The following is a 25,594-nucleotide window of genomic DNA, read 5'->3' as shown; positions in this document are numbered from 1 at the left end:
TAAAATTATTGATTTATTAAAATCTCCTAGGACCTTCTGATAAATGTCTCTATAAACTGACCTTTTTCCTCGAGAGGGTAAAACTTGCAAACCGGTTTTAAATCAGTAGCAATAGGTTCATGTAAATCAGTAGCGATAGGTTCATGTAAATCAGTAGTGATAGGTTCATGTAAATCAGTAGCGATGGGTTCATGTAAATCAGTAGCGATGGGTTCATGTAAATCAGTAGCGATGGGTTCATGTAAATCAGTAGCGATGGGTTCATGTAAATCAGTAGCGATGGGTTCATGTAAATCAGTAGCGATGGGTTCATGTAAATCAGTAGCGATGGGTTCATGTAAATCAGTAGCGATGGGTTCATGTAAATCACTAGCGGTGGGTTCATGTAAATCACTAGCGGTGGGTTCATGTAAATCACTAGCGGTGGGTTCATGTAAATCAGTAGCGATGGGTTCATGTGAACCAGTAGCGATGGGTTCATGTGAACCAGTAGCGATGGGTTCATGTGAATCAGTAGCGATGGGTTCATGTGAATCAGTAGCGATGGGTTCATGTGAATCAGTAGCGATGGGTTCATGTGAATCAGTAGCGATGGGTTCATGTGAATCAGTAGCGATGGGTTCATGTGAATCAGTAGCGATGGGTTCATGTGAATCAGTAGCGATGGGTTCATGTGAATCAGTAGCGATGGGTTCATGTGAATCAGTAGCGATGGGTTCATGTGAATCAGTAGCGATGGGTTCATGTGAATCACTAGCGATGGGTTCATGTGAATCACTAGCGATGGGTTCATGTGAATCACTAGCGATGGGTTCATGTGAATCACTAGCGATGGGTTCATGTGAATCACTAGCGATGGGTTCATGTGAATCACTAGCGATGGGTTCATGTGAATCACTAGCGATGGGTTCATGTGAATCACTAGCGATGGGTTCATGTGAATCACTAGCGATGGGTTCATGTGAATCACTAGCGATGGGTTCATGTGAATCACTAGCGATATACTAAAAATTGGTTCCTGTTTGGATTCTAAATTAATAAAAGGAGAAATTTCTTCCACGTTGGATGATTTTTAGTGATGAGCGAACGTGTCCGTTACGGACACATCCGCACCCGGACACCGGCTTTGCCGAACACTGCAGTGTTCGCGCGTAAGTGTCCGGGTGCCGCCGGGGGGCGGGGAGATGCGCGGCGGCGCGGGCGGCAGTAGCGGGGAACAGGGGGGAGCCCTCTCTCTCTCCCTCTCCCCCCCACTCCCCGCCGCACCCCCCCGCGCTGCCACGGCGGCCCCCGAACTTTTTCGCCCGAACACTGAAGTGTTCGCAAAGTTCGGTGTTCGGGCGAAAAAGGGGCGGGGCCGAACGTGTTCGCTCATCTCTAATGATTTTTCAATCTTTTGGATAGAAAAATGGCGACAGCTGGTTAAGTTCCTTATTAGCCCATTAAGATCGATGAATAAATCTAAGGGAAAGCTGGGGATGAAAGTGAGTCCCTTGAGAAGGACCTCTAGGTCCGTTCTTTTTAACATCCATTTAAATAACTTAAATATTCCGGCTCCGTGGGCCTCCTCATTATCTATCTCTCTTTTTTGTTTTTTTACGGAGGCGTGTCTCTGCTCTCTTACCTCATCTTCTCAGTTTGAAAAAATAGAGTGGTGCAATACTGTGTGCTGCGGACTATTTATTTTTGCTACGCATCTTCTCAGTTTGATATGTTTTTGTGGTTCCAGTTGGTTGAAATGGTTTGATTATCATCGACCACACGATTGGGAAAGTGTGAATATTGGATTTTTCAATAGGTGCCATATTTGAGCATATGGGAATATGCACAGAAGGGGTGATAGAAGATGATTTACGAGAAATGAAGTACTGTTGTGAAAAGTCCTAGTTTGACCAGACCAAACCGTGACCGTTTTTTTGGCCTGTAGTAGCATTTTAGTTGTAATGGGATTATCATCTGCAGGTATTTTCTTTTTATATTCCCAAGGGAAGATTTCGTTCTTAGTGAAATCTTCCACGTCTCTTTTTTAATCTGTGAAATTTCCAGTGAAATAGGTCTAATTCAATGTAATTGGTGTAATTAAGAAGATATCAAAGATTATCTTGGTTGCTAGAACTGATCAGACCAGTGAGATCACCCAGAAGGGTTGTACCCAATTTCTTTGAACAATTTTAGTGCGGCAAAGTTTTTAACATAGAACACATCCCTTTTTGAAGAAAGCTACAACCTATGTGTCCAATCACAGTAATAGTGCCCGTTATTGACCCTCCACAGTAATAGTGCCCGTTATTGACCCTCCACAGTAATAGTGCCCGTTATTGACTCTCCACAGTAATAGTGATTCTATGGAAGTTTTTCTACTCTCAGATGTTACAGTAGGAGCCCGGCTGTGAGTAGACCACCAAACACCCAACTTAATCCTACTAGATTGCATCATAAATTTATCATAGCACAGTACCAAGTGCTGTACGTGCTTCGTCACTAAAGGGTTAAGATCTCCCACGTTTTCCCTTATAATGTCTAGTAATTGATTATACATTGTCTCATCTTTTTTCAATTCAAGATCCTCGGCTGATATATCAGATAATTTTCCTGATTGACCCGATAAGGATGGAGAGGAACCGGGACAAGATGGCGGAGAGTATATTCACCCTCACCCTAGAGATACTCTTCCAGCTTACAGGAGAGGTGAGAGATTCTGGGGATGACGTAACGTTCCATCATTCTTATCTCTGTCAGTCTCTGCTCACATCTACGGCAGAGGATTTACTGCAGATTAGGTCATAAATACCGGAAATAACAGAGGCGGCTGTGCTGTTTTGCTGGTAAAATGACAGATACCCAACAGATCTATGACATTCATAAATGTTTCTCCCCATAAACAGGATTACACAGTAGTGAAGAAGACTTCTAGTGATGGCTGTCAGGCCCCGGTGTCTGATGGATGGGGAAGACCCCTGAGCCCAATCACAGGGCCTCCACCTCGCCCCCTGATACTGGAGGAGATCAATGAGCAGAAGATCCTAGAACTCACCAACAAGATGATTGAGCTGCTGACTGGAGAGGTGATGCTGCTGGGAATGCTGGGAGATTATACAGTAACGCTATGGCGGTATAACGTGTCTAGGTGATGATGGTATCATTGTGTTGTCAGGTTCCTATAAGGTGTCAGGACGTCACTCTCTATTTCTCCATGGAGGAGTGGGAGTATTTAGAAGGACACAAGGATCTGTACAAGGACGTCATGATGGAGGACCACCAGCCCCCCCCATCATCAGGTAATAGACAGGACTAAATCCACACGGCCTTTATTATTTGTATGTAGAGAATGAATTCAGTCGCTGTCTGTGTTTTCTGCAGGTAGATCCAGTAAGAGAACAGCAGCGGAGAGATGTCCCTGGCCTCTTCTTCCACAGGATGATCAGGTAGATGGAGAGAAGGTCTCATGAAATCTCCCCTCTGGTCTGTAGGACGGCTGGGAAGGTCTTGTGTTCAGTCTTATTATATGATTGATACTTGTGTAATGAGAAAGCTGGAGATGGCAGGATTATAGCCGACCGCAGTCTTCTGGTGGGAATAAAGAAGCAACAGGTTGGAGTTATACAGGAGACCTGCAGCTATTTGGCCCAGATCACTACTGCTGTCATGTCATTCCGGCTCCTCATACTAATTAATGACCTTTTCTGGCCATATAAAACCTTCCACACGACTTCTCCAACTGTGTGATGACTTTTACAATATTTATTTCACAGCTGGTGAATCCGGATGAAGATCCGATCCCTATTGATGCTACAGAGACACATGTGAGGGGGGATCAGCCATGTAAAGAGGAGATCCCTACAGATAACCCCCCAGGTGAGACTACATGTAGAGAAGAGTCTGTGTTGTCGGGGTTTTCAGCTGTATATTCCCTCATTCAACCAAAATACATAATAAAGTGTAACTGCCATTAAAAATATTTTGTATGTAAAGGTAATCGGAAGCCTTTTTTCAATGTATGTTGCTCAAAAAAAGTGAGTGAACATTTAAAATGCATATTAATTATCAATGATCTCCATCCTCTGCAGACTCTGTCAAGTCTGTCACATGAGCTCATTGTGAATCTGCTCCTGTCTGAATATAACGGGGTACTAATGACCAGTCTGCAAGTTCAGTTGTTCTTTAGCAAAGCGTATCCAGGCGTGTGAATGAGCCCTTGTCATGTTTCCTCTCCTCTGTTGCTGAAAAACCAGAGTTACTGGGCATGCTCAGTAGGACGTTTCACAGATCATAGTTCAAATATTGATCAGCAGGGTTAGCGAATGGCAAACATATCTGTGCCCACTGATAATGGCGGTGCCGGCCTTCTAAAAGCGTCTTTATTCCCCGGTCAGCAGCACACGATCAGCAGACTGTAGTTTCAGCCCCAGTACAGGGCAGTTTACAGCAGGGGGCGTCAGCAGCTCTTATCCACGGCTCGTACAGCTCCTGCGCTCTGTAACCTTACAAGCTGTATGAGCCACGGATAAGAGCAGCAGCTGAGAGCGCCTGCTGGAGGTAGGAAATTACCGTCACCGCATGGAGGAAATCAGCGCAGAACATGTCCTACAATGTGGAAGTATTCTGTTGCAATGGAGACGCAAAATACAAAAAAGTTTGTCTAAAATGATTGGTCCATTAGGTTGGTTGTCAGATTAGCTGCTCAATGAAACATTGTTCCGACTATTAATGGGAAATCATTTTAGAAATTGAATTTGTATCAATAATGAATATAGAAATGTAAAAAAATAAATATAATTGTAATGTTATATTCAAAAAGATTAAAATCAGTTTTATTCTCGGCAGATGACGACACCGGGAGTTCAGAGGGACATCTGATATCAACAGGTTGTAAAGTGGAAGATCATTATATCGATATACAAGATACATATGAAGAGCCTGCAATTATCCCAAATACACCCTCAGCCCTTCACAGTAAGGATCTATCATCTGATCCTTCTAAACAGCTTCCATCTTCTGATTCATCACAGACTAGTTGGCAACACAAAATGTACAGAAAAGATGTTGAACATGAAGTTGACACAGGGAAGAAGCCGTATTCATGTTCAGAATGCGAAAAAAAATTTAAATATGAATCCGCTTTTCTTAATCATCAGAGAACTCACACAGGGGAGAAGCCATTTTCATGTCCTGAATGTGGGAAAGGTTTTAAAAAAAGAAAAAATGTTGTTATACATCAGAGAATTCACACAGGAGAGAGACCATATTCATGTTCTGAATGTGGCAAATGTTTTACCCAGAAATCACCTCTTGTTAAACATCAGAGAACTCACACGGGGGAGAAGCCATTTTTATGCAATCAATGTGGGAAATGTTTTTCCCAGAAATATCATCTTTTTACACACCGGAGAACTCACACGGGGGAGAAGCCATTTTCATGTCCCGATTGTGGGAAATGTTTTGCCTCGAAATTGACTCTTCTTAACCATCATAAAACCCACACAGGAGAGAAGCCATTTTCATGTCCTAAATGTGGGAAAGGTTTTATCAAAAAATCACAACTTCTTAATCATCAGACAACTCACACGGGGGAGAAGCCATTTTCATGCAATCAATGTGGGAAATGTTTTTCCCAGAAATATCATCTCTTTACACACCGGAGAACTCACACAGGGGAGAAGCCATTTTCATGTCCTCAATGTGGGAAATGTTTTGCCTGGAAATCGATTCTTGTTAACCATCAAAAAACTCACACAGGAGAGAAGCCATTTTCATGTCCTAAATGTGGAAAAGGATTTATCAGGAAATCAGAACTTCTTAAACATCAGACAACTCACACTGGAGAGAAAACCTATTCATGTCCTGAATGTGGGAAAATTTATATCAAGAAGTTTGATTTTATTATACATCTAAGAACTCACACAGGGGAGAAGCCATTTTCATGTTCAGAATGTGGGAAATGTTTTACTCAGAAATCAAATCTTGTTAAACATCAGAAAACTCACACAGGGGAGAAGCCATTTTCATGTAATCAATGTGGGAAATGTTTTTCCCGGAAACATCATCTTTTTACACATCAGAGAACTCACACACGGGAGAAGCCATTTTCATGTTCAGAATGTGAGAAATGTTTTACTGATAAAAGAGGTCTTGTTAAACATCAGAGAACTCACACAGGGGAGAAGCCATAATAATATTTTGCATTTAAGAAAGGTTTCAGCCCCCCCAAAAATTCCCATTTTCTTATACATCAAATAACTCATCAGTGAAGAAGCCATTCTCTGTTATTTTTTAGCCATTCTTTTTAATTGATAAATAGAGATGAGCGAATATACTCGTTTTAAGTAATTACTCGATCGAGCACCGCGATTTTCGAGTACTTCCGTACTCGGGTGAAAAGATTCGGGGGCGCCAGGGGGCAGGGGGAGGCGTGGCAGAGCGGGGGGTAACAGGGGGGAGCCCTCTCTCTCTCCCTCTCCCCCCCACTCCCCGCTGCAACCCCGCACTCACCCACGGCGCCCCCCCGAATCTTTTTGCCCGAGTACGGAAGTACTCGAAAATCGCGGCGCTCGGGCGAAAAAGGGGCGTGGCCGAGTAGGTTCGCTCATCTCTATCAATAGTACAAACAAATGCAACCTTCCTTCCTTCCCAGCACTCGTATTGACAGTCACTGTTCCTCTGCAGCTCCTAGGAATAAACTTGGCTCCATTCCTACTGATTGAAGTGTATAGATACTGCTATTTCAGGCAATGGCATCTAGAGGGTTTTGTGAGCTATTGGACTCTCGCCTTTACTCCATCGTTATCACCATAATGAAATCATTGTGTGCCAATAAGAATGGCCCCCTGGTCTGCCATGTTCAGTGGCCTACGATAGTCAGTTTTTTCACATACAGTAATAGGCTTTACTTTAGTGTTTCATCTAACTGATTGCATCTTCAAGTTCTTTTGTGTGACAAATCAATGTGGTAAAAATGTTTCTCATCCATATCATGGGGAGACACAGCTTAAGACCTTGGATATAACTACTGCCACTTGGAGGCAGACACTAAGCAACAGAAAAAGTGTTGTCTCCTCCCACTAGCTATATTTTCCCTGCAGGCACCAGGATAATCAGTTTTAACTTAGTGTACATAGGAGGCAGACCTCTTAATTGTCAGTCTTCATGCGCCATATTTGGACCTAGGGCATACAGAAAGGCAGGACTTTCCCTGTTACCTCACTGAGGATGGCGAACAGAACTGTTTCATCCCTTCAGTTGTTGCCCCCCCCCCAATCTCAGAAGAAACAATGGCATGTTCAGGCTTTCTCAAAGGTGGCCCATCGGCCATAGGGTTCCCACTTCTTTTGTCCTGAACACTCTCCCTCATTAAAGACTGGCTAAAGAGGAACCATGGATTTTCCTGTCCGTCACTGGAAATTTTGGCACCTAAATCAAAGAAGAATCCCCAATGGGTGAGAGGTTTCGATGGGCAGTTATAGTATTCCTAAGAAAAGTAGTTCCCTCCTTTACTGAGATTCCCAATTTGAGAGCAACAACTGCTCTCATACCTATCCTGCTCCTTCATGGGGACTGTTCTGGTGTTTGCTGTGCCTTTCTGGGGTGCTTTTTCCTCGATTTTGGTTCGCTTCCCTTACCATGAGGGTCGGTTGGTTTCCTCTCTCCCGCTGAGCTGGTGTGTGCATTGTATAAAACAGTTCCATTGGCTCCACAGAACAGTTTCAGTTGGGTAAGCTCTGCCTGGTGGCCCGCTTGCCCCTTGCTGCCCCTCCGGTATCATCACTAGTCAGGCTTTCTGTCTGGCATCATGTCCAACACCAGAGTAGAGGATGCAAGATGGGTCAGCCAGAGTCACACATTATGTGTGCTCTCGCTATAAACCAAATTTGTATGTGGACAGTTGGATCTGTTTTGCCTTGACTGTAGATCCTTCTACTGGCACCCCTCCTATTCAGTCCTCTCTAATCGCAGAGATGGAGTGGGCACACCCCCTGTCACTGGCAGTTTCAGACCTTTCCTGAGCATCCTTGGCAATTCTCGACAGGCTGGACCACATGTCTAATCCACCTAGACAGAATGTATCTGCTGACCGCACCTCTTTTTCGTAGACCACATAAGAGGCTTAGGTCTTATCGCTCTAGGTTATCATCTGGATCTCTGGCTTTGTTCTTTGTTTCGGCGCCTCCTAGAAATTTTACCTAGACATAGTAGTCGATCAGTGGGCAAATTATCTGAGTATTTATCTGAGGGCTCCTACTTACTTGTGTTTTTTTAACGCTGCGATTTTGCTACATTTTTTTAACACAATTGTCAATGGGACTTTCTAATGTTAAAAACGCATTGCACAAAAATTGCAAAGCACAAAAAGTTGCAGATCTTTCGTCGGCTTATGTCCTGGTAGAGCCACTTCCTCCTGTGTAAAGTAGGTCCTCTTTGGCATTTTCTTCCAGAAGAGGCCAGTTTCATCACAATTAAAGACTTGTTGGGGGATGAATCCTTCAGCCTCTACGTAATCTTTAAATTCAACCACAAATTCTTCAGCCACTTGCTTGTCTGAACTTGCAGCTTCGCCGTTCCTAATAACACTGTGTATTCCTGTACGTCGCTTGAAGTTTGCTAACCAGCCGTGGCTGGCCTTAAAATCAGTAGGGTCACTGGCACTGGTCCCAGGCGTGTTCTGAATGGGATCGGCATACAACCGTCTGGCCTTTTCGCACATGATGGACATCGAAACAGAATCGCCATCTAACTGTTTTTGATTAATCCAAATCAATAGCAACTTTTCAACCTCTCCCACCGTTCTTTATCTGCGCTTCGTTAGCATATCCACGCCTTTCGCTACATTTGCTACCTTTATTGTTCCTTTTGGCCCACAATGGTGGATATGGTGGATCGCGCCTTCCTGTGCATGCAGCCAATTTCAGCAATGCCACTCTCATATTTTTTAATGCTTCTTCAGCTCGATCGTGTTTCTGACACGCTTCTTTGATGCTCTTTTGTCTCCGGAAATTTTCTTCGGTCCCATGATGTAGCTAAAAGGAAAGGGTTGCAGGGACATCATTATAGCAGTACGTAGCACTGCCTGTTATCTGTGGTTTGACTTAGACCTGCAGGCACATCATTAGCAGTATGTATCACTGTGTTATCTGTGCTTTGACATAGGACTGCAGTACTGTATTTATTTGCAAACATTTCTTTACTGTACTCATCTGTACAGTATTTACATTTTGCAGTACAGTGGGGATTCAGGAAGCAGGCGGTGTTCAGCCGGCACTTTGGGGATTCAGCTGCTGTGCTGTGTCAGGAGATAGGCAGACACAGCAGAATGTTCCAGACAGACTCTTCATCGTGCCTAAGCATTTAGATGTTTTATAGTCCTTCGGGGAGGATCTTGTGAGGAAATAATCTGTTCTTTCAGTAGTAGATCCACCCATGTCTCATTTGGCAGAACACACCAGTCTTCCTATGGTGGATGCTTGCAGCTGTGTAAGGTGTACATGGTCTCTCTGCATACTTCTGCAATATTCTGCTCCGTGCCTACGTATGAATCTGCAGATGCTTCCCTTGGTCGGAGAGTTTTGCAGATGGCAATGGACTGTCCCCATGCGTCATGAGATCTCCTCCCATTCCCCAGGGACTGCTCTTGAACGTCCCATGGTCAAAACTGTGTCCCCCAATGATACCATAAAATCTCTTTCTGGTCTCGCTCATTGGGGGACACAGCACCCACCCAGTATGGGGCTTTTTAAATTTATTGTATTTTCTCTTCTAGACAGTTTTTCTCCCTTGTTGTTGCACATGGTGTCTTTCTTAAGTTATAGATCTTTTCCCATACAGCATTGACAGTGCTTTTCTGTTATTCCTACTTGGTTGCTCCTTCTGCTTGCAGACGAACTGATTAGATTGGTGCCTGCAGAGGGGATATAGCTAGTGGGAGGAGCCAACACTTTTTTGTTGCTTACATCTGCCTCCTAGTGGCAGCAGCTATACTGATGGTCAAAACTGTGTCCCCTAAAGAATGAGATGAGAAAGAGATTTTACGGTAAGAACAAAAATCATATTTTTCCTATAAAAAATAAAAATCATGTGGAAAATACAAAAACTGATATTTTTCGACTGAAACACATTTTACTATGGAAAAAAGCACTTCCTACAAAATTAGTTTCACCATGTTCATAACAACCCGAACCAGAAAGTGACTGACCAACTTCTTATATGTAATGACCTTCGGTGTGTGTTCTTGTATAACAGCTCGGCATTCTCTGTATTTCTTAATGTCTGTAATAAAGATAAGATTGGGATGTTCTCGGCCAGAAGGGTTTCTGATGAGGTGCGGGGTGATGCCGAAATGTGTAACTAACAGACATAATAATCTCTTCACATGTATTGCGTTCGTTGTTGCTGAATTGCAGTTTTTGTGGAATATTCCTCATGTGAACATTGAGACTCCACTCCTCCACGTCTCACATGCGCTCGGCTCCGCTCTTCTGTCTTGCACGCTCCTGGCTCCTACGTCTCGCACACGATCACGATCGGCTCTGTGTGACTAATAGAGATGAGCGAACGTACTCGTCCGAGCTTGATACTCGTTCGAGTATTAGCGTGTTCGAGATGCTCGTTACTCGTGACGAGTACCACGCGATGTTCGAGTTACTTTCACTTTCATCTCTGAGACGTTAGCGCGCTTTTCTGGCCAATAGAAAGACAGGGAAGGCATTACAACTTCCCCCTGCGACGTTCAAGCCCTATACAACCCCCCTGCAGTGAGTGGCTGGCGAGATCAGGTGTCACCCGAGTATAAAAATCGGCCCCTCCCGCGGCTCGCCACAGATGCATTCTGACATAGAGGAGGGAAAGTGCTGTTGGTGCCGGAGCTGCTATAGGGAGAGTGTTAGGAGTATTTTAAGCTTCAAGAACCCCAACGGTCCTTCTTAGGGCCACATCTAACCGTGTGCAGTACTGTTGAGGCTGCTTTTTGCAGTGTTGCACATTTTTTTTTTTTTGTATATCGGCCGTGCAGAGCATTGCGCCCTGCAGTAATTATTCATACTCCAGGGCCAGAAGTGGTGGTGAGGCAGGGACAGAAGACATATATTGTGAGGCAGGGACAGAAGACATATATTTATTGAATATAGGCAGTGGGCCTTTGCAAAAACATTTGGGGAAAAAAATCTATTTGGGCTGCCTGTGACTGTCCTCAGTGTTCTGGGTCTGTGCTGGGTGTAGTTGTCCTCCTAATTCATACGCAACCAGCTAAGTGTTACAGCAGGCTTGCGCAAAATTATTTCCTGGCTCTGTGTTGGCTGTTACATCACATTCCAGTCCACAGTTATTTTACATACTCCAGGGCCAGTAGTGGTGACGCAGGGACAGAAGACATATTTATTGAATATAGGCAGTGGGCCTTTGCAAAAACATTTGGGGAAAAAAATCTATTTGGGCTGCCTGTGACTGTCCTCAGTGTTCTGGGTCTGTGCTGGGTGTAGTTGTCCTCCTAATTCATATGCAGCCAGCTAAGTGTTACAGCAGGCTTGCGCAAAATTATTTCCTGGCGTTCCGTAAGCGAAGTCAGCCTCCAACCACAGGCCAATAAGCGGCACATTTAATTACAGCGTTCTGTTTCTGCACTACTGGTAATACAGCATGCTGTGGGGTAGGGGTAGGCCTAGAGGACGTGGACGCAGGCGAGGACGCGGAGGCCCAAGTCAGGGTGTGGGCACAGGCCGAGCCAGTACGGTGGCCAGGGGTAGAGGCAGGGCCAGACCGAATAATCCACCAACTGTTTCCCAAAGCGCCCCCTTGCGCCATGCCACCCTGCAGAGGTCAAGGTGCTCTACAATGTGGCAGTTTCTCACAGAGATGCCTGACGACTGACGAACAGTGGTGTGCAACCTTTGTCGCGCCAAGATCAGCTGGGGAGCCACCACCACCAGCATGCGCAGGCATATGATGGCCAAGCACCCCACAAGGTGGGACGAAGGCCGTTCACCTCCTCCGGTTTGCACCACTGCCTCTCCCCCTGTGCCCCAACCTGCCACTGAGATCCAACCCCCCTCTGAGGACACAGGCACTACCGTCTCCTGGCCTGCACCCACACCCTCACCTCCGCTGTCCTCGGCCCCATCCAGCAATGTCTCTCAGCGCAGCGTCCATACATCGCTAGCGCCACTGTTTGAGCGCAAGCGCAAGTACGTCGCCACGCACCCGCGCGCTCAAGCGTTAAACGTGCACATTGCCAAATTGATCAGCCTGGAGATGCTGCCGTATAGGCTTGTGGAAACGGAGGCTTTCAAAAGCATGATGGCGGCGGCTGCCCCGCGCTACTCGGTTCCCAGTTGCCACTACTTTTACCGATGTGCCGTCTCAGCCCTGCACGACCACGTCTCCCGCAACATTGTACGCGCCCTCACCAACGCGGTTACTGCCAAGGTCCACTTAACAACAGACACGTGGACAAGCACAGGCGGGCAGGGCCACTATATCTCCCTGACGGCACATTGGGTGAATTTAGTGGAGGCTGGGACAGAGTCAGAGCCTGGGACCGCTCACGGCCCACCCACCCCCAGAATTGCGGGCCCCAGCTCGGTGGTGGTATCTGCGGCGGTGTATGCTTCCTCCACTAAACCACCCTCCTCCTCCTCCTACGCAACCTCTGTCTCGCAATCAAGATGTGTCAGCAGCAGCACGTCGCCAGCAGTCGGTGTCGCGCGGCACGGCAGCACAGCGGTGGGCAAGCGTCAGCAGGCCGTGCTGAAACTACTCAGCTTAGGAGAGAAGAGGCACACGGCCCACGAACTGCTGCAGGGTCTGACAGAGCAGACCGACCGCTGGCTTGCGCCGCTGAGCCTCCAACTGGGCATGGTCATGTGTGACAACGGCCGTAACCTGGTGGAGGCTCTGCAGCTCGGCAGCCTCACGCACGTGCCATGCCTGGCCCATGTCTTTAATTTGGTGGTTCAGCGCTTTCTGAAAAGCTACCCACACTTGTCATACCTGCTTGGAAAGGTGCGCCGGGTCAGCGCACATTTCCGCAACTCCAAGACGGACGCTGCCACCCTGCGGACCCTGCAACATCGGTTTAATCTGCCAGTGCACCGATTGCTGTGCGATGTGCCCACACGGTGGAACTCTACGCTCCACATGTTGGCCAGGCTCTATGAGCAGCGTAGAGCTATTGTGGAATAGCAACTCCAACATGGGCGGCGTAGTGGGAGTCAGCCTCCTCAATTCTTTACAGAAGAGTGGGCCTGGTTGGCAGACATCTGCCAGGTCCTTCGAAACTTTGAGGAGTCTACCCAGGTGGTGAGCGGCGATGCTGCAATCATTAGCGTCACCATTCCTCTGCTATGCCTCTTGAGAAGTTCCCTGCAAAGCATAAAGGCAGACGCTTTGCACTCGGAAACGGAGGCGTGGGAAGACAGTATGTCGCTGGATAGTCAGAGCACCCTCATGTCTATATCTCAGCGCGTTAAGGAGGAGGAGGAGGAGCATGAGGAGGAGGGGGAAGAGACAGCTTGGCCCACTGCTGAGGGTACACATGCTGCTTGCCTGTCATCCTTTCAGCGTGTATGGCCAGAGGAGGAGGAGGAGGAGGATCCTGAAAGTGATCTTCCTAGTGAGGAAGCCCACCTGCATTTAATCGGACGTTACCTCAGCTGTGATGGGCACTGCAATGGGATACATTTATGTACAGCCGGTGGGTTCCAGGGAGCCACCCATGCTGTGGGTGCACACGGAATTCCCATTGCGGAGTTGTACCTGCCTTTGACTATTTATAAAAAAACGCAGTCTGACTGGGGCATGCAGACACCTTGACAGAATAAATAGTGTGTGGCACATAGGTTCACCATTGCTATGCCCACATGTGCAGCTCCTGATGGCGGTGGCACAGGATTATATTTCTCATTGCTTCTGTACAGCATTGTGGGCTATCGCCCCACTCCTTTTAAAGAGGGTCGCTGCCTAGCCGTGCCAACCCTCTGCAGTGTGTGCCTGCAGTTCCTCCTCATGGCAGACGCACTTATAAATAGACATGAGTGTGGCGTGGCATGAGTGCAGCTGAAGGCTGCGCAGGGACAATTTGGTGTGCGCTGTGGACACTGGGTCGTGCGGGGGGGGGGGGGGTTGGGCAGCATGTAACCCAGGAGAAGTGGCAGCGGAGTGTCATGCAGGCAGTGATTGTGCTTTGTTGGAGGTAGTGTGGTGCTTAGCTAAGGTATGCATTGCTAATGAGGGCTTTTCAGAAGTAAAAATTGTTGGGGGGGGGGGGCCCACTCTTGCTGCTATTGTGGCTTAATAGTGGGACCTGGGAACTTGAGATTCAGCCCAACATGTAGCCCCTCGCCTGCCCTATCCGTTGCTGTGTCGTTCCCATCACTTTCTTGAATTGCCCCGATTTTCACAAATGGAAACCTTAGAGAGCATCGGCGATATACAAAAATGCTCGAGTCGCCCATTGACTTCAATGGGGTTCGTTACTCGAAACGAACCCTCGAGCATCGCGAAAATTTCGGCCCGAGTAACGAGCACCCGAGCATTTTGGTGCTCGCTCATCTCTAGTGACCAACAGACAAATAATCTCTTCACATCTATTTTGTTTGTTGTTGCTGAATTGCAGTTTTTGTGGAATATTCCTCATGTGAGCAATTAGACTCCGCTCCTCCGTCTCACACACGCTCGGCTCCGCTCCTCCGTCTCCCAGGCGCTGGGCTCTGCTGCTCTGGCTCACAAACACTCGACACGGCTCCTCCGTCTCGCGCGCCTTCGGCTCCTCCGTCTCGCGCGCCCTCGGCTCCTCCGTCTCGCGCGCCCTCGGCTCCTCCGTCTCGCGCGCCCTCGGCTCCTCCGTCTCGCGCGCCCTCGGCTCCTCCGTCTCGCGCGCCCTCGGCTCCTCCCTCTGGCGCGCGCTCGGCTCCGCTCCTCCGTCTGGCGCGCGCTCGGCTCCGCTCCTCCGTCTGGCGCGCGCTCGGCTCCGCTCCTCCGTCTGGCGCGCGCTCGGCTCCCCTCCTCCGTCTGGCGCGCGCTCGGCTCCCCTCCTCCGTCTGGCGCGCGCTCGGCTCCCCTCCTCCGTCTGGCGCGCGCTCGGCTCCCCTCCTCCGTCTGGCGCGCGCTCGGCTCCGCTTCCTCGTCTCACGCGCGATCGGCTCCGCTTCCTCGTCTCACGCACGCTCGGCTCCTCCGTCTCACGCACGCTCGGCTCCACTCCCCCGTCTCACACACACTCGGCTCCGTTCCCCCGTCTCACACACGCTCGGCTCCTCCGTCTCTCACACACGCTCGGCTCACCTCCTCCATCTTACACACGCTCGGCTCCACTCCTCCGTCTCACACACACTCAGCTCCGCTCCTCCGTCTCACACACGCTCGGCTCCGCTCCTCCGTCTCACACACGCTTGGCTCCGCTCCCCCGCCTCACACACGCTCGGCTCCGCTCCTCTGTCTCACACACGCTCGGCTCCGCTCCTCCGTCTCGCACGCGCTCGGCTCCGCTCCTCCGTCTCGCACGCGCTCGGCTCCGCTCCTCCGTCTCGCACGCGCTCGGCTCCTCCGTCTCGCACGCACGCTCGGCTCCGCTCCTCCGTCTCACACACGCTCGGCTCTGCTCCATACACTCTCTGAATACATCCTCACACAGCAGAGTCCTGCATCCACTGAGCAGAGATACCTGGTCATGTGACCCCTTGTCTCCTCCCACACACTGATCACATGACGGTGACATCATCACAGGTCCTGTAAGCACAGAACAACCCCACGGCTCCTGTCCGGCTGCAGCTGGAGGTATGTGGGGTCACCAGCACTGGGGGGCAGATTTATGGAAGCCCATAGCAACCAATCAGAGCGCAGCTATCGCTGTTAGTATTAGAGGCCCTTCTATCTACCGCTACATTAAATGAGTTACAAGTGATGACCCAATGGGCATTACTGACCTCCTGATGCAAGCATGCTGGCCGAACTGTGGGAGGACGGTCTAAGAGCGAGGGACTGACCCTGACGGACCTAACAGTGCGAGCGGGACGGCGCCATGATAGAAAACGTTCCTATATAGGAAAATGGGACTTACCTGGCACTAAGCGGGGTTCCTATAAAGGAGTCCACCCACGAGCACCTTACAGTCCTGGCAGGCGTGACTGGTGTTCAGTTGTCTTTATGTCCCGCAGGGTAACCGCATCACCGGAGAGCAGCGAGAGAATATGAACCCACATACAGAGAAATGGGGGAAAAGTAGTCAAAGTAACATTAAAAAAAGAAGTGTCTTATATGAAAGGGTGGGGTATCAAACTCCCCGGTAAGGAGCCCCGCCCCCGGGATGACAGGAGTTGTTTGGACTTAAGTCAGATAACGCACTTTAATAGAGAATACTAGCTTACCCGTCGCGCGTTGCTGCGAAGACAGACAGACATGCATTCGTTTATATATATCTAGATAACAACCAATCACAGTGCAGCTTTCATGTTACCTCAGTGGTATAAGAAGTAGCAACCAATCACAGCACAGCTTTCATGTTGCCTCAGCAGTATATTATATAGGAACCAATCACAGCACAGCTTTCATGTTACCTCAGCAGTATAAGAAATAGCAACCAATCACAGCACAGCTTTCATTTTACCTCAGCATTCTCAATATCCAGCAATTGCGATGCTCGCACGTGCGCCACCTATCGTAGGAGAGTTGTACTATGCCAGTAATCTTCCCAGGCGCGTACTCAACAACTTCCCAAAGTTTCATGGTGATTGGATGAATGGTGTAGTAATGCATAAAGGACAGACAGACAGGCATACATTCATTTTTTATATATATAGATGACATCAGGAAGTGAGAGAATTAGATTCCGTACGTAAAATTTGGACGCTAATTCTTTGGCGCTTAGAATTGAATAATCGAGTTGGGACCCATTAACTTTTCCTATTTATGACATAATCAATGCTCGTGCCAAATTTAAAGTTTATATGACATTGGAAAGTGAGAGAATTAGATTCCGTACGTAAAATTTGGACGCTAGTTCTTTTGCGCTTAGAATTGAATAATTGACTTGGGACCCATTAGCTTTTCCTATTTATGACATAATCAATGCTCGTGCCAAATTTCAAGTTTCTATGACATTGGGAAGTGATGGAATTGGATTCCTTACGTAAAATTTGGATGCTCAACTTTTTTACGCTTAGAATTGAATAATCAGTTGGGACTCATTAGCTTTTCCTATTTATGACATAATCAATCCTAGTGCCAAATTTCATGTTTCTACGACATCGGGAAGTGAGAGAATTGGTGGCAATGATGAAAATCGAACGATCTACGTGGGGGGCGTAACTGTCGACGCTCGCACGAGCGCCATTTATCATAGGATAGTTGTACTATGCCTATAATCTTCCCAGGAGTGTACTCAACAACTTCCCAAAGTTTCATGGCGATCGGATGAATGGTGTAGTAGCGCATAAAGAACAAACAAACAGACACAGACACGCAGACACACAGATATACATTTAATTTTATATATATATATCGATAAAGGGGTATATGCCAGATGATAAAACAGTATATCCACCGCGTTTTGGTGCATCAAATACCCAGTTTCCCTAAAAATAAGACAGGGTCTTACATTAATTTTTGCTCCAAAAGATGCACTACATCGTCCTCTACCGGCTCACATATGGCGTCCTCTACCGGCTCACATACGGCGTCCTCTACCGGCTCACATACGGCGTCCTCTACCGGCTCACATACGGCGTCCTCTACCGGCTCACATACGGCGTCCTCTACCGGCTCACATACGGCGTCCTCTACCGGCTCACATATGGCGTCCTCTACCGGCTCACATACGGCGTCCTCTACCGGCTCACATACGGCGTCCTCTACCGGCTCACATACGGCGTCCTCTCCCGGCTCACATACGGCGTCCTCTCCCGGCTCACATACGGCGTCCTCTCCCGGCTCACATACGGCGTCCTCTCCCGGCTCACATACGGCGTCCTCTCCCGGCTCACATACGGCGTCCTCTCCCGGCTCACATACGGCGTCCTCTCCCGGCTCACATACGGCGTCCTCTCCCGGCTCACATACGGCGTCCTCTACCGGCTCACATACGGCGTCCTCTCCCAGCTCTTACGGCGTATAGGTAAGTTTTTTTGTTTTTTTTTTCTAATGACAAAATCTAATGCAAACAGGCACCTTAGCCACTAAGGGGTTAAAATCATTCATTTATTAAAATCTCCTAGGACCTTCTGATAAAATGTCTCTATAAACTGACCTTTTTCCTCGAAAGGGTAAAACTTGCTAACCGCTTTTAAATCAGTAGCGATGGGTTCATGTAAATCAGTAGCGATGGGTTCATGTGAATCAGTAGCGATGGGTTCATGTGAATCAGTAGCGATGGGTTCTTGTGAATCAGTAGCGATGGGTTCTTGTGAATCAGTAGCGATGGGTTCATGTGAATCAGTAGCGATGGGTTCATGTGAATCAGTAGCGATGGGTTCATGTGAATCAGTAGCGATGGGTTCATGTGAATCAGTAGCGATGGGTTCATGTGAATCAGTAGCGATGGGTTCATGTGAATCAGTAGCGATGGGTTCATGTGAATCAGTAGCGATGGGTTCATGTGAATCAGTAGCGATGGGTTCATGTGAATCAGTAGCGATGGGTTCATGTGAATCAGTAGCGATGGGTTCATGTGAATCAGTAGCGATGGGTTCATGTGAATCAGTAGCGATGGGTTCATGTGAATCAGTAGCGATGGGTTCATGTGAATCAGTAGCGATGGGTTCATGTGAATCAGTAGCGATGGGTTCATGTGAATCAGTAGCGATGGGTTCATGTGAATCAGTAGCGATGGGTTCATGTGAATCAGTAGCGATGGGTTCATGTGAATCAGTAGCGATGGGTTCATGTGAATCAGTAGCGATGGGTTCATGTGAAATACTAAAAATTGGTTCCTGTTTGGATTCTAAATTAATAAATGGAGAAATTTCTTCCACGTTGGATGATTTTTCAATCTTTTGGATGGAAAAATGGCGACAGCTGGTTAAGTTCCTTATTAGCCCATTAAGATCGATGAATAAATCTGAGGGAAAGCTGGGGCTAAAAGTGAGTCCCTTGAGAAGGACCTCCAGGTTCTTTTTTTCTTTTTTAAATCCATTTAGATAAATTAAATATTCCGGCTCCGCGGGCCTCCTCATTATCTATCTCTCTTTTTTGTTTTTTTACGGAGGCGTGTCTCTGCTCTCTCACCTCATCTTCTCAGTTTGAAAAAATAGAGTGGTGCAATACTGTGTGCTGCGGACTATTTATTTTTGCTACACATCTTCTCAGTTTGATATGTTTTTGTGGTTCCAGTTGGTTGAAATGGTTTGATTATCATCGACCACACGATTGGGAAAGTGTGAATATTGGATTTTTCAATAGGTGCCATATTTGAGCATATGGGAATATGCACAGAAGGGGTGATGGAAGATGATTTACGAGAAATGAAGTACTGTTGTGAAAAGTCCTAGTTTGACCAGACCAAACCGTGACCGTTTTTTTGGCCTGTAGTAGCATTTTGGTTGTAATGGGATTATCATCTGCAGGTATTTTCTTTTTATATTCCCAAGGGAAGATTTCGTTCTTAGTGAAATCTTCCACGTCTCTTTTTTAATCTGTGAAATTTCCTGTGAAATAGGTCTAATTCAATGTAATTGGTGTAATTAAGAAGATATCAAAGATTATCTTGGTTGCTAGAACTGATCAGACCAGTGAGATCACCCAGAAGGGTTGTACCCAATTTCTTTGAACAATTTTTTTTTTTTTTTTAATCCGTTTTATTTTCAATGACAAAAGACATTGTGGAATACAGAATATAAAATTTTTTGTTAGGTGTGTCGTTATTCATACATACATTTTCCATTATATTAGGATCGGTGTAATTTGTTACTGTATTCCTTGGGTAATTTAACAACAATAAACTTTACAACTTTTTTTTCCAAAACGATTCTGCTCTGATTTGTTTCGGTTTTAATAGAAGAACAGTGGTGCAGGTCTGTTGACACTTATCTGGGGGGGAGGGGTGTAAGTCGGGATTTGAGGCTCATTCCATATGTAAGGTAGAGTGGGAGTCAATCCACAACCCCCATATTTTCCTGAATTTGGCCGGGCATCCTCTGTTTTGGTAGATGATCTTCTCGTAGGGGATTACGGTGTTTACCATTTGGGTCCAGTGTAGGATTGAGGGGGTCTCCACAGCCATCCACCTCATGGCTATTGTCTTGCGGGCCAAGAACAGTACCTTTTCGAGAAAGGTACGTGTGTGGTGTGGCCATATCTCCTCCTCCAGAAGGCCAAACAGTGCCACCTTGGGGTCTAGGTCAATAGTCAATGGGGGAGGCAGTAGTGTGTTTATAAGATTGGTAATTTCCGACCAGTATTCATTAATTGGGGGGCATTGCCATATCAAGTGCAAAAAGTTCGCCTCCGGTTGGCGGCATCTGTGGCAAGCATCTGAGGATGCGGTGCCCATTCTGTGTAGGCGGCTAGGGGTGAGATAGGCCTGGTACGTTATGTATAGTTGGATCAATTTGTTATTTACAGCGGGGGAAACTATCAGATGGGATTCGGAGATGTCCTGCCACTCCTCGGGTGTGAGAGATGGGATAACTTGCTTCCATTTGTCATATGCTATAGGCGGGTCGGGGGCTATTTTAGCCGAAAGGAGATGCGTGTATAGGGCCGAGATTAGCCCCTTGGGTCCCTGAGACTTTAGGATGCCGATTGTGGGGAATTTAGATATGTGTGTTGAGGCGGGTGGGAATTGAGAGTTTAAAGCGTGTCTTAGCTGGAAAAATCTGAATAGTTGGAGATGCGGGGATTGCAGCCTATCGCGTAGTTCTGTGAATGTGGGGAGTGTTCCGTCTATATATATATGTCGTTTAGTGTGTGTACCCCTTGGGCCATCCAGTATTGTGGGTCTGGGATTGATTGTAGGGCGGTGAGACCAGGGTTATTCCACGGACAGAGTTCGGGTAATATGTCTCGATATCGTTGGAGCGTCTTCACCTCCCTCCACACATCAAGGGCTAGTTTGTGGAGCAGGACCACGTCAGTGGAGTTGGTGTATTGCGGGAATTCTAAGTAGTTTAGAAGATTATTGCCTTTTACTTGCTTCGCCAGTTGTTTATCTGCTATGGGCAGCTCCCCGTTCAAGACCCAGGCCCGTATGTTCCTCAATTGTCCTGCCAGATAATAGAGTCGAAGGTCCGGGAGGGCCATTCCGGCTTGCTCTTTGGGCCTTTGTAATGTCGACAGGCTGAGTTTGGAGCGAGAGGAGCTCCATACAAAGGAGATGATCAGGGAGTTTAATGACTGGAAGAAGCGTTTGGGGACTGTTACTGGCATGTGTTGCAATATATACAGACATTTAGGTTGGATGGCCATTTTAATGAGATTTATGCGCCCAGCCACGGAGAGCGGTAGTTTGGTCCATCCTTTTAACTTGTGTTTTATATTGTCCAGCAACGGGTCTATGTTTTCTGCTATAGCTTTGTTGTGGTCATATGTCATTAGTATCCCCAGGTATTTAAATGTTTGGACCGGTTTTAGACCGTATTTAGTTACACAGGGGTCGTTTCCGGGGTTAGAGTTTGTGTACAGGATTGTCGATTTAGACCAATTGACATATAGGCCCGAGAAACTGGAGAACCTATCTATGTGGATCATGGCTTGGGAGAATGAGTTCATTGGGTCTGATAGAAAGAGAATTGTGTCATCCGCGTATAATCCCACCTTGCTCTCAAGGTCTGTCCATCTAATACCTTTTACATTGGGGGTGCTTCTCAGACGGATCGCTAGCGCCTCAATGGCTATGGCAAATAGGGCCGGGGATAGAGGGCACCCCTGTCGGGTGCCTCTTGCCAATTGGAATTCGGGTGATGGAATGCCGTTTACCACTACATTCGCACTCGGGGATTTATATATGATTTTTTTTTTATTCATTAATTTTTTATTGAAAATGTGCTAAGGTACATACATTGTCATCAATCAAATACAATTCCGTTAAAGGGGATTGAGTACATATAAATTTGTAGTCAAAGATGAAAATATAGGATAAACCAATTTACTGATGCACATATATTTTTGTTAATATTAATCGAACATATTGAAAGGTGGGATACGGACGGGTATGAAGGGAAGGGAAGGGGGAGGGAAGATAGGGAATGGGGGGGGGGGAGAGGGGTTTAGGGGAAGAATCAGGTAAGGAGGGATAGGAGGAAAGTGAGGGATGCAGTTATTAGAAGAAAATCCAGAATATCGGACCCAAACGAGGTCCCTTATTTTTTATATAGTTATTAAACAAATAGTTAACATGGAAACATTTTTAACCACGGGTTCCACACATCGTAGTATAAATGGATATCATTGTTTCGAAGTGCCAAAATCTTTTCAAACATACTGTGTTCTGATATTAATTGGGTCAAATCCATCAGATTTGGGATTATAGCTGATTTCCATCTTCTGGCTATTAGATTTTTGGCTCCTAGTAGTATATGGCCTATGAGTTTTTTAAGAGGTGGATATATTTCTCCTGGATCCAGTAATAGTAAGGCTAGTTTTGGTGTAAATGGAAATTTGATACCTGCTAATTTGTGGAGAAGGCTATAAACGTCTGTCCAAAAAGTAGTAATCATTGGACATGACCAAAATATGTGGAGCAGTGAGCCTGACTCTCCGCATCCTCTCCAGCAGAGATCGCTTGTTGAAAGGCCTCTTCTAGCTAGAGTCGTTGGGGTGTAGTACCACCTCGTCAGGGTTTTTATGTGGGTTTCAATCAGTGAGATTCCCTGTGAGGCTCGTCCCACCCATCTGAATGCTTGCAGCCAGTTGGCAGTAGGAATCTTTTGTTTTAGATCTTTCTCCCAACTAATGAGGTGACACTTTCCCGGGGGTTTTAGGTTGCCCGACAAATTGTCATAGAATAGTCTGGTTGGGAATTTTTTGTTTGAAGGGTTTAGAAATGAGTGTATTAGTTCAGGAAGTTTAAAATTCAAAAGATTTTGAGTGCGTAGGAGGGAGGTCACTTGATTGAACCTGAATAGCTCGCTTTTTGATAGTTGGAATTTTAATGCGAATGAATTAAAAGTATGGAGTTCTTTTTTTGAGTATAGGTCAGAAATATGTTTTATGTTGTTTTTTTTCCATGAGTTTAAGTTTAAGTTCGGGATAAAATATTCTAAGGTCTCTAGAGGGATGTTTAATAGGTTGTTTCGTGGTTCTTGATTTACATTACGTATTAGGTCTGTCCATGCTTCTAACGAGGCTTTCATAGGGGGTGATATGGACAAGAATTTTAAAGGCCTTGATAAGGAGGGTATGTAGATACCTATTATGGTTGCTATCAGGAGTGATCTTAATGTTTTTTGTTTGTTTATTTCCCTTTCTATTGATGACCAGCTAAGGTTAGGATTTTGAAACGTCCATGGGGGCAGGTGACTTAATGTGGTGGATTTATAGTAGGATTCTAAATTGGGAAGTCCCAGTCCACCTTGGTTTCTGTTTAAAGTCAGTATTGATAGTGCCATTCTCGGTCTTTTATTTTACCAGATAAATTTTGACAGTTGTTTTTGGAGGTTATGTAGAGTTTTTTTTGGTATGGGTATAGGGAGTGTGCGAAAGTAGTGAAGGATCTTTGGTAGAGTTATCATCTTGTATAATGCGACTCTTCCTAGCCAGGATAATGAGTGAGATTGGTAGTGATCTAGATCTTTTTGAATTTCAGTTATGAGTTGGGGAAAGTTAGCTTGTATCAGCTTTGAGGTTGGAAAGGAGAGGTGGATTCCCAGATAAGGGATGGTTTTTTGTTGCCATTGGAATGAAAATTCTGTTTGTATAGCTTTTTTTAGATGTTCGTTCAGATGTATTCCAAGAATTTGGGATTTGCTTGTATTTAGTTTGTAGTATGATATTTGTGCGAATTTGGTTAGAATGTTTTGGGTATGCCTAAGTGAGTGGAGGGGCTTAGCTAGTATGAGTAGAACATCATCAGCAAACAGGCTGATCTTGTGTTGTCTGAAAGCTGCTGGGATACCATGAATGTTTGTTTCAGTTCTTATTTTTTCCGCTAGGGGTTCCATTATCAGTGTGAATAGTAGGGGAGATAGTGGGCATTCTTGCCGGGTGCCATTTGTTATTGGGAAGGAGTTGGAGAGCGCGCCATCTACTAGGACCCTTGCTGATGTGTTAGTATAAAGCGCTTTAATTGCGTTGAAGATGTTGCCTAAAAAACCGAACTTACGAAGGGTAGCAAATGCATATTCCCAATGCAGGCGGTCAAATGCTTTTTCAGCGTCAAGTGTGACCAACACTGCCGGGTATTTATCTTGTTCAAGTTTGTATAGAAGATTTAGGATTCTTCTAGTTGCGTCCGAAGCTTGCCTCCCCCTCGTAAATCCGACTTGGTCGGAATGGATCAGTTCCGGCAAGATTTCTAAGAGTCTTTGTGCTAGGGTTTTGGCGTAGATTTTAATATCGCAATTTAGAAGAGAGATGGGTCTGAAGTTGGATGGGGTAGTGGGGTCTTTCCCTGGTTTGGGGATTGTTACAATTGTTGCTTCCAGTGTTTCTTTAGGGAAGGAGCCTTCCGCAATTCCCTGGTTGAATGCTTGGGCCATATGGGGTGCAAGTATAGTAGAGAACATCTTGTAGTAGTCATTTGAGAACCCATCGGGTCCGGGCGCTTTTTGTGACTTGAGAGTTTTTATGGTTTTCATGACTTCAGGGTGGAGTATTGGGGAATTTAAAGAATTCAGGTGGGTTTGAGACAAAGATGGGAGCTCCGTGTCTTTCAAGAAGTTTTCAATGGAATTGGTGGAAGGCTGGGGAGTTGACACGTCATCTTTCAAATTGTATAGATTTTCGTAGTATTGTCTAAATGAATCTACGATCTGGGTGGGATGGGATATTTTAGTTGTTAGTTTCTGAGGATCTGTGATGTAGGGAATTTTGGATTTTTGTGTCTTTTTCTTAGTCAATTTGGCTAGCATGCGGGATGGTTTGTTATTAGAAGCATAGTATGAAGCTCTAGTGGATCTCAGCTCCTTCTCGTAATTATCTATCAAAGCGTTTCTCAAAGATTGTCTCAGATTAAATAGTTGCTTATGTAGGGGATCAGAAGGGTTTACCCTAATCTGGGATTCCAAAGTAGATATTTGATTTAACAAATTGTTAATGAGTTGAGTTTTTTCTTTTTTATGTTGGGCGCTTATTTTAATTAAAATTCCCCTAATCACTGCCTTGTGGGCGTTCCAGATAATTAAGGGAGAAACATCCGTAGTGCAGTTGTTTTTAAAATATTCCTCTAGAGCTAATGATATGGTTTTAGTGTATTTGGGGTTCTTCAGTAGGAAAACATTGTTTTTCCATATTTTGGGTTGTTGTGGCACTTCAGATAATGAGATGGTAATCTCAACTGGTGCATGGTCAGACCATGTAATTTTTCCTATCTTGGCTGCTTTAACCAAGGGAATTGTGTGTTTATTAACCAGAATTAAATCTATTCTAGAGAATGACCTGAATCTATGTGAATAAAAGGAAAATTCCTTAGAAGAAGCATTTAAGCATCTAAAGGAGTCTAACAGCGATTCTCTGTGTAGCCATG

General features: G+C 46.0%; 1 protein-coding gene across 1 annotated transcript in view; it reads left to right on the top strand.

The window, feature by feature from the left end:
• The window catches only part of LOC136626747 (uncharacterized), a 259,097-nt gene that overhangs the window by 167,239 nt on the left and 66,264 nt on the right, over nucleotides 1-25,594 (top strand). The window contains exons 2-4 of the mRNA XM_066601753.1: nucleotides 4,825-6,163; nucleotides 10,231-10,309; nucleotides 17,596-18,091. Of these exons, the coding sequence (XP_066457850.1) occupies nucleotides 4,825-6,163; nucleotides 10,231-10,309; nucleotides 17,596-18,091 (1,914 nt within the window). The remainder of the gene's footprint in view (nucleotides 1-4,824; nucleotides 6,164-10,230; nucleotides 10,310-17,595; nucleotides 18,092-25,594) is intronic.

The sequence above is a fragment of the Eleutherodactylus coqui genome, chromosome 4 (genome assembly GCF_035609145.1).
Source record: "Eleutherodactylus coqui strain aEleCoq1 chromosome 4, aEleCoq1.hap1, whole genome shotgun sequence".
In the NCBI taxonomy this organism is placed as follows: Eukaryota; Metazoa; Chordata; class Amphibia; order Anura; family Eleutherodactylidae; genus Eleutherodactylus; species Eleutherodactylus coqui.
The sequence above is the reverse complement of the archived record's forward strand: the minus strand, read 5'-3'. Positions and strand labels throughout refer to the sequence as shown.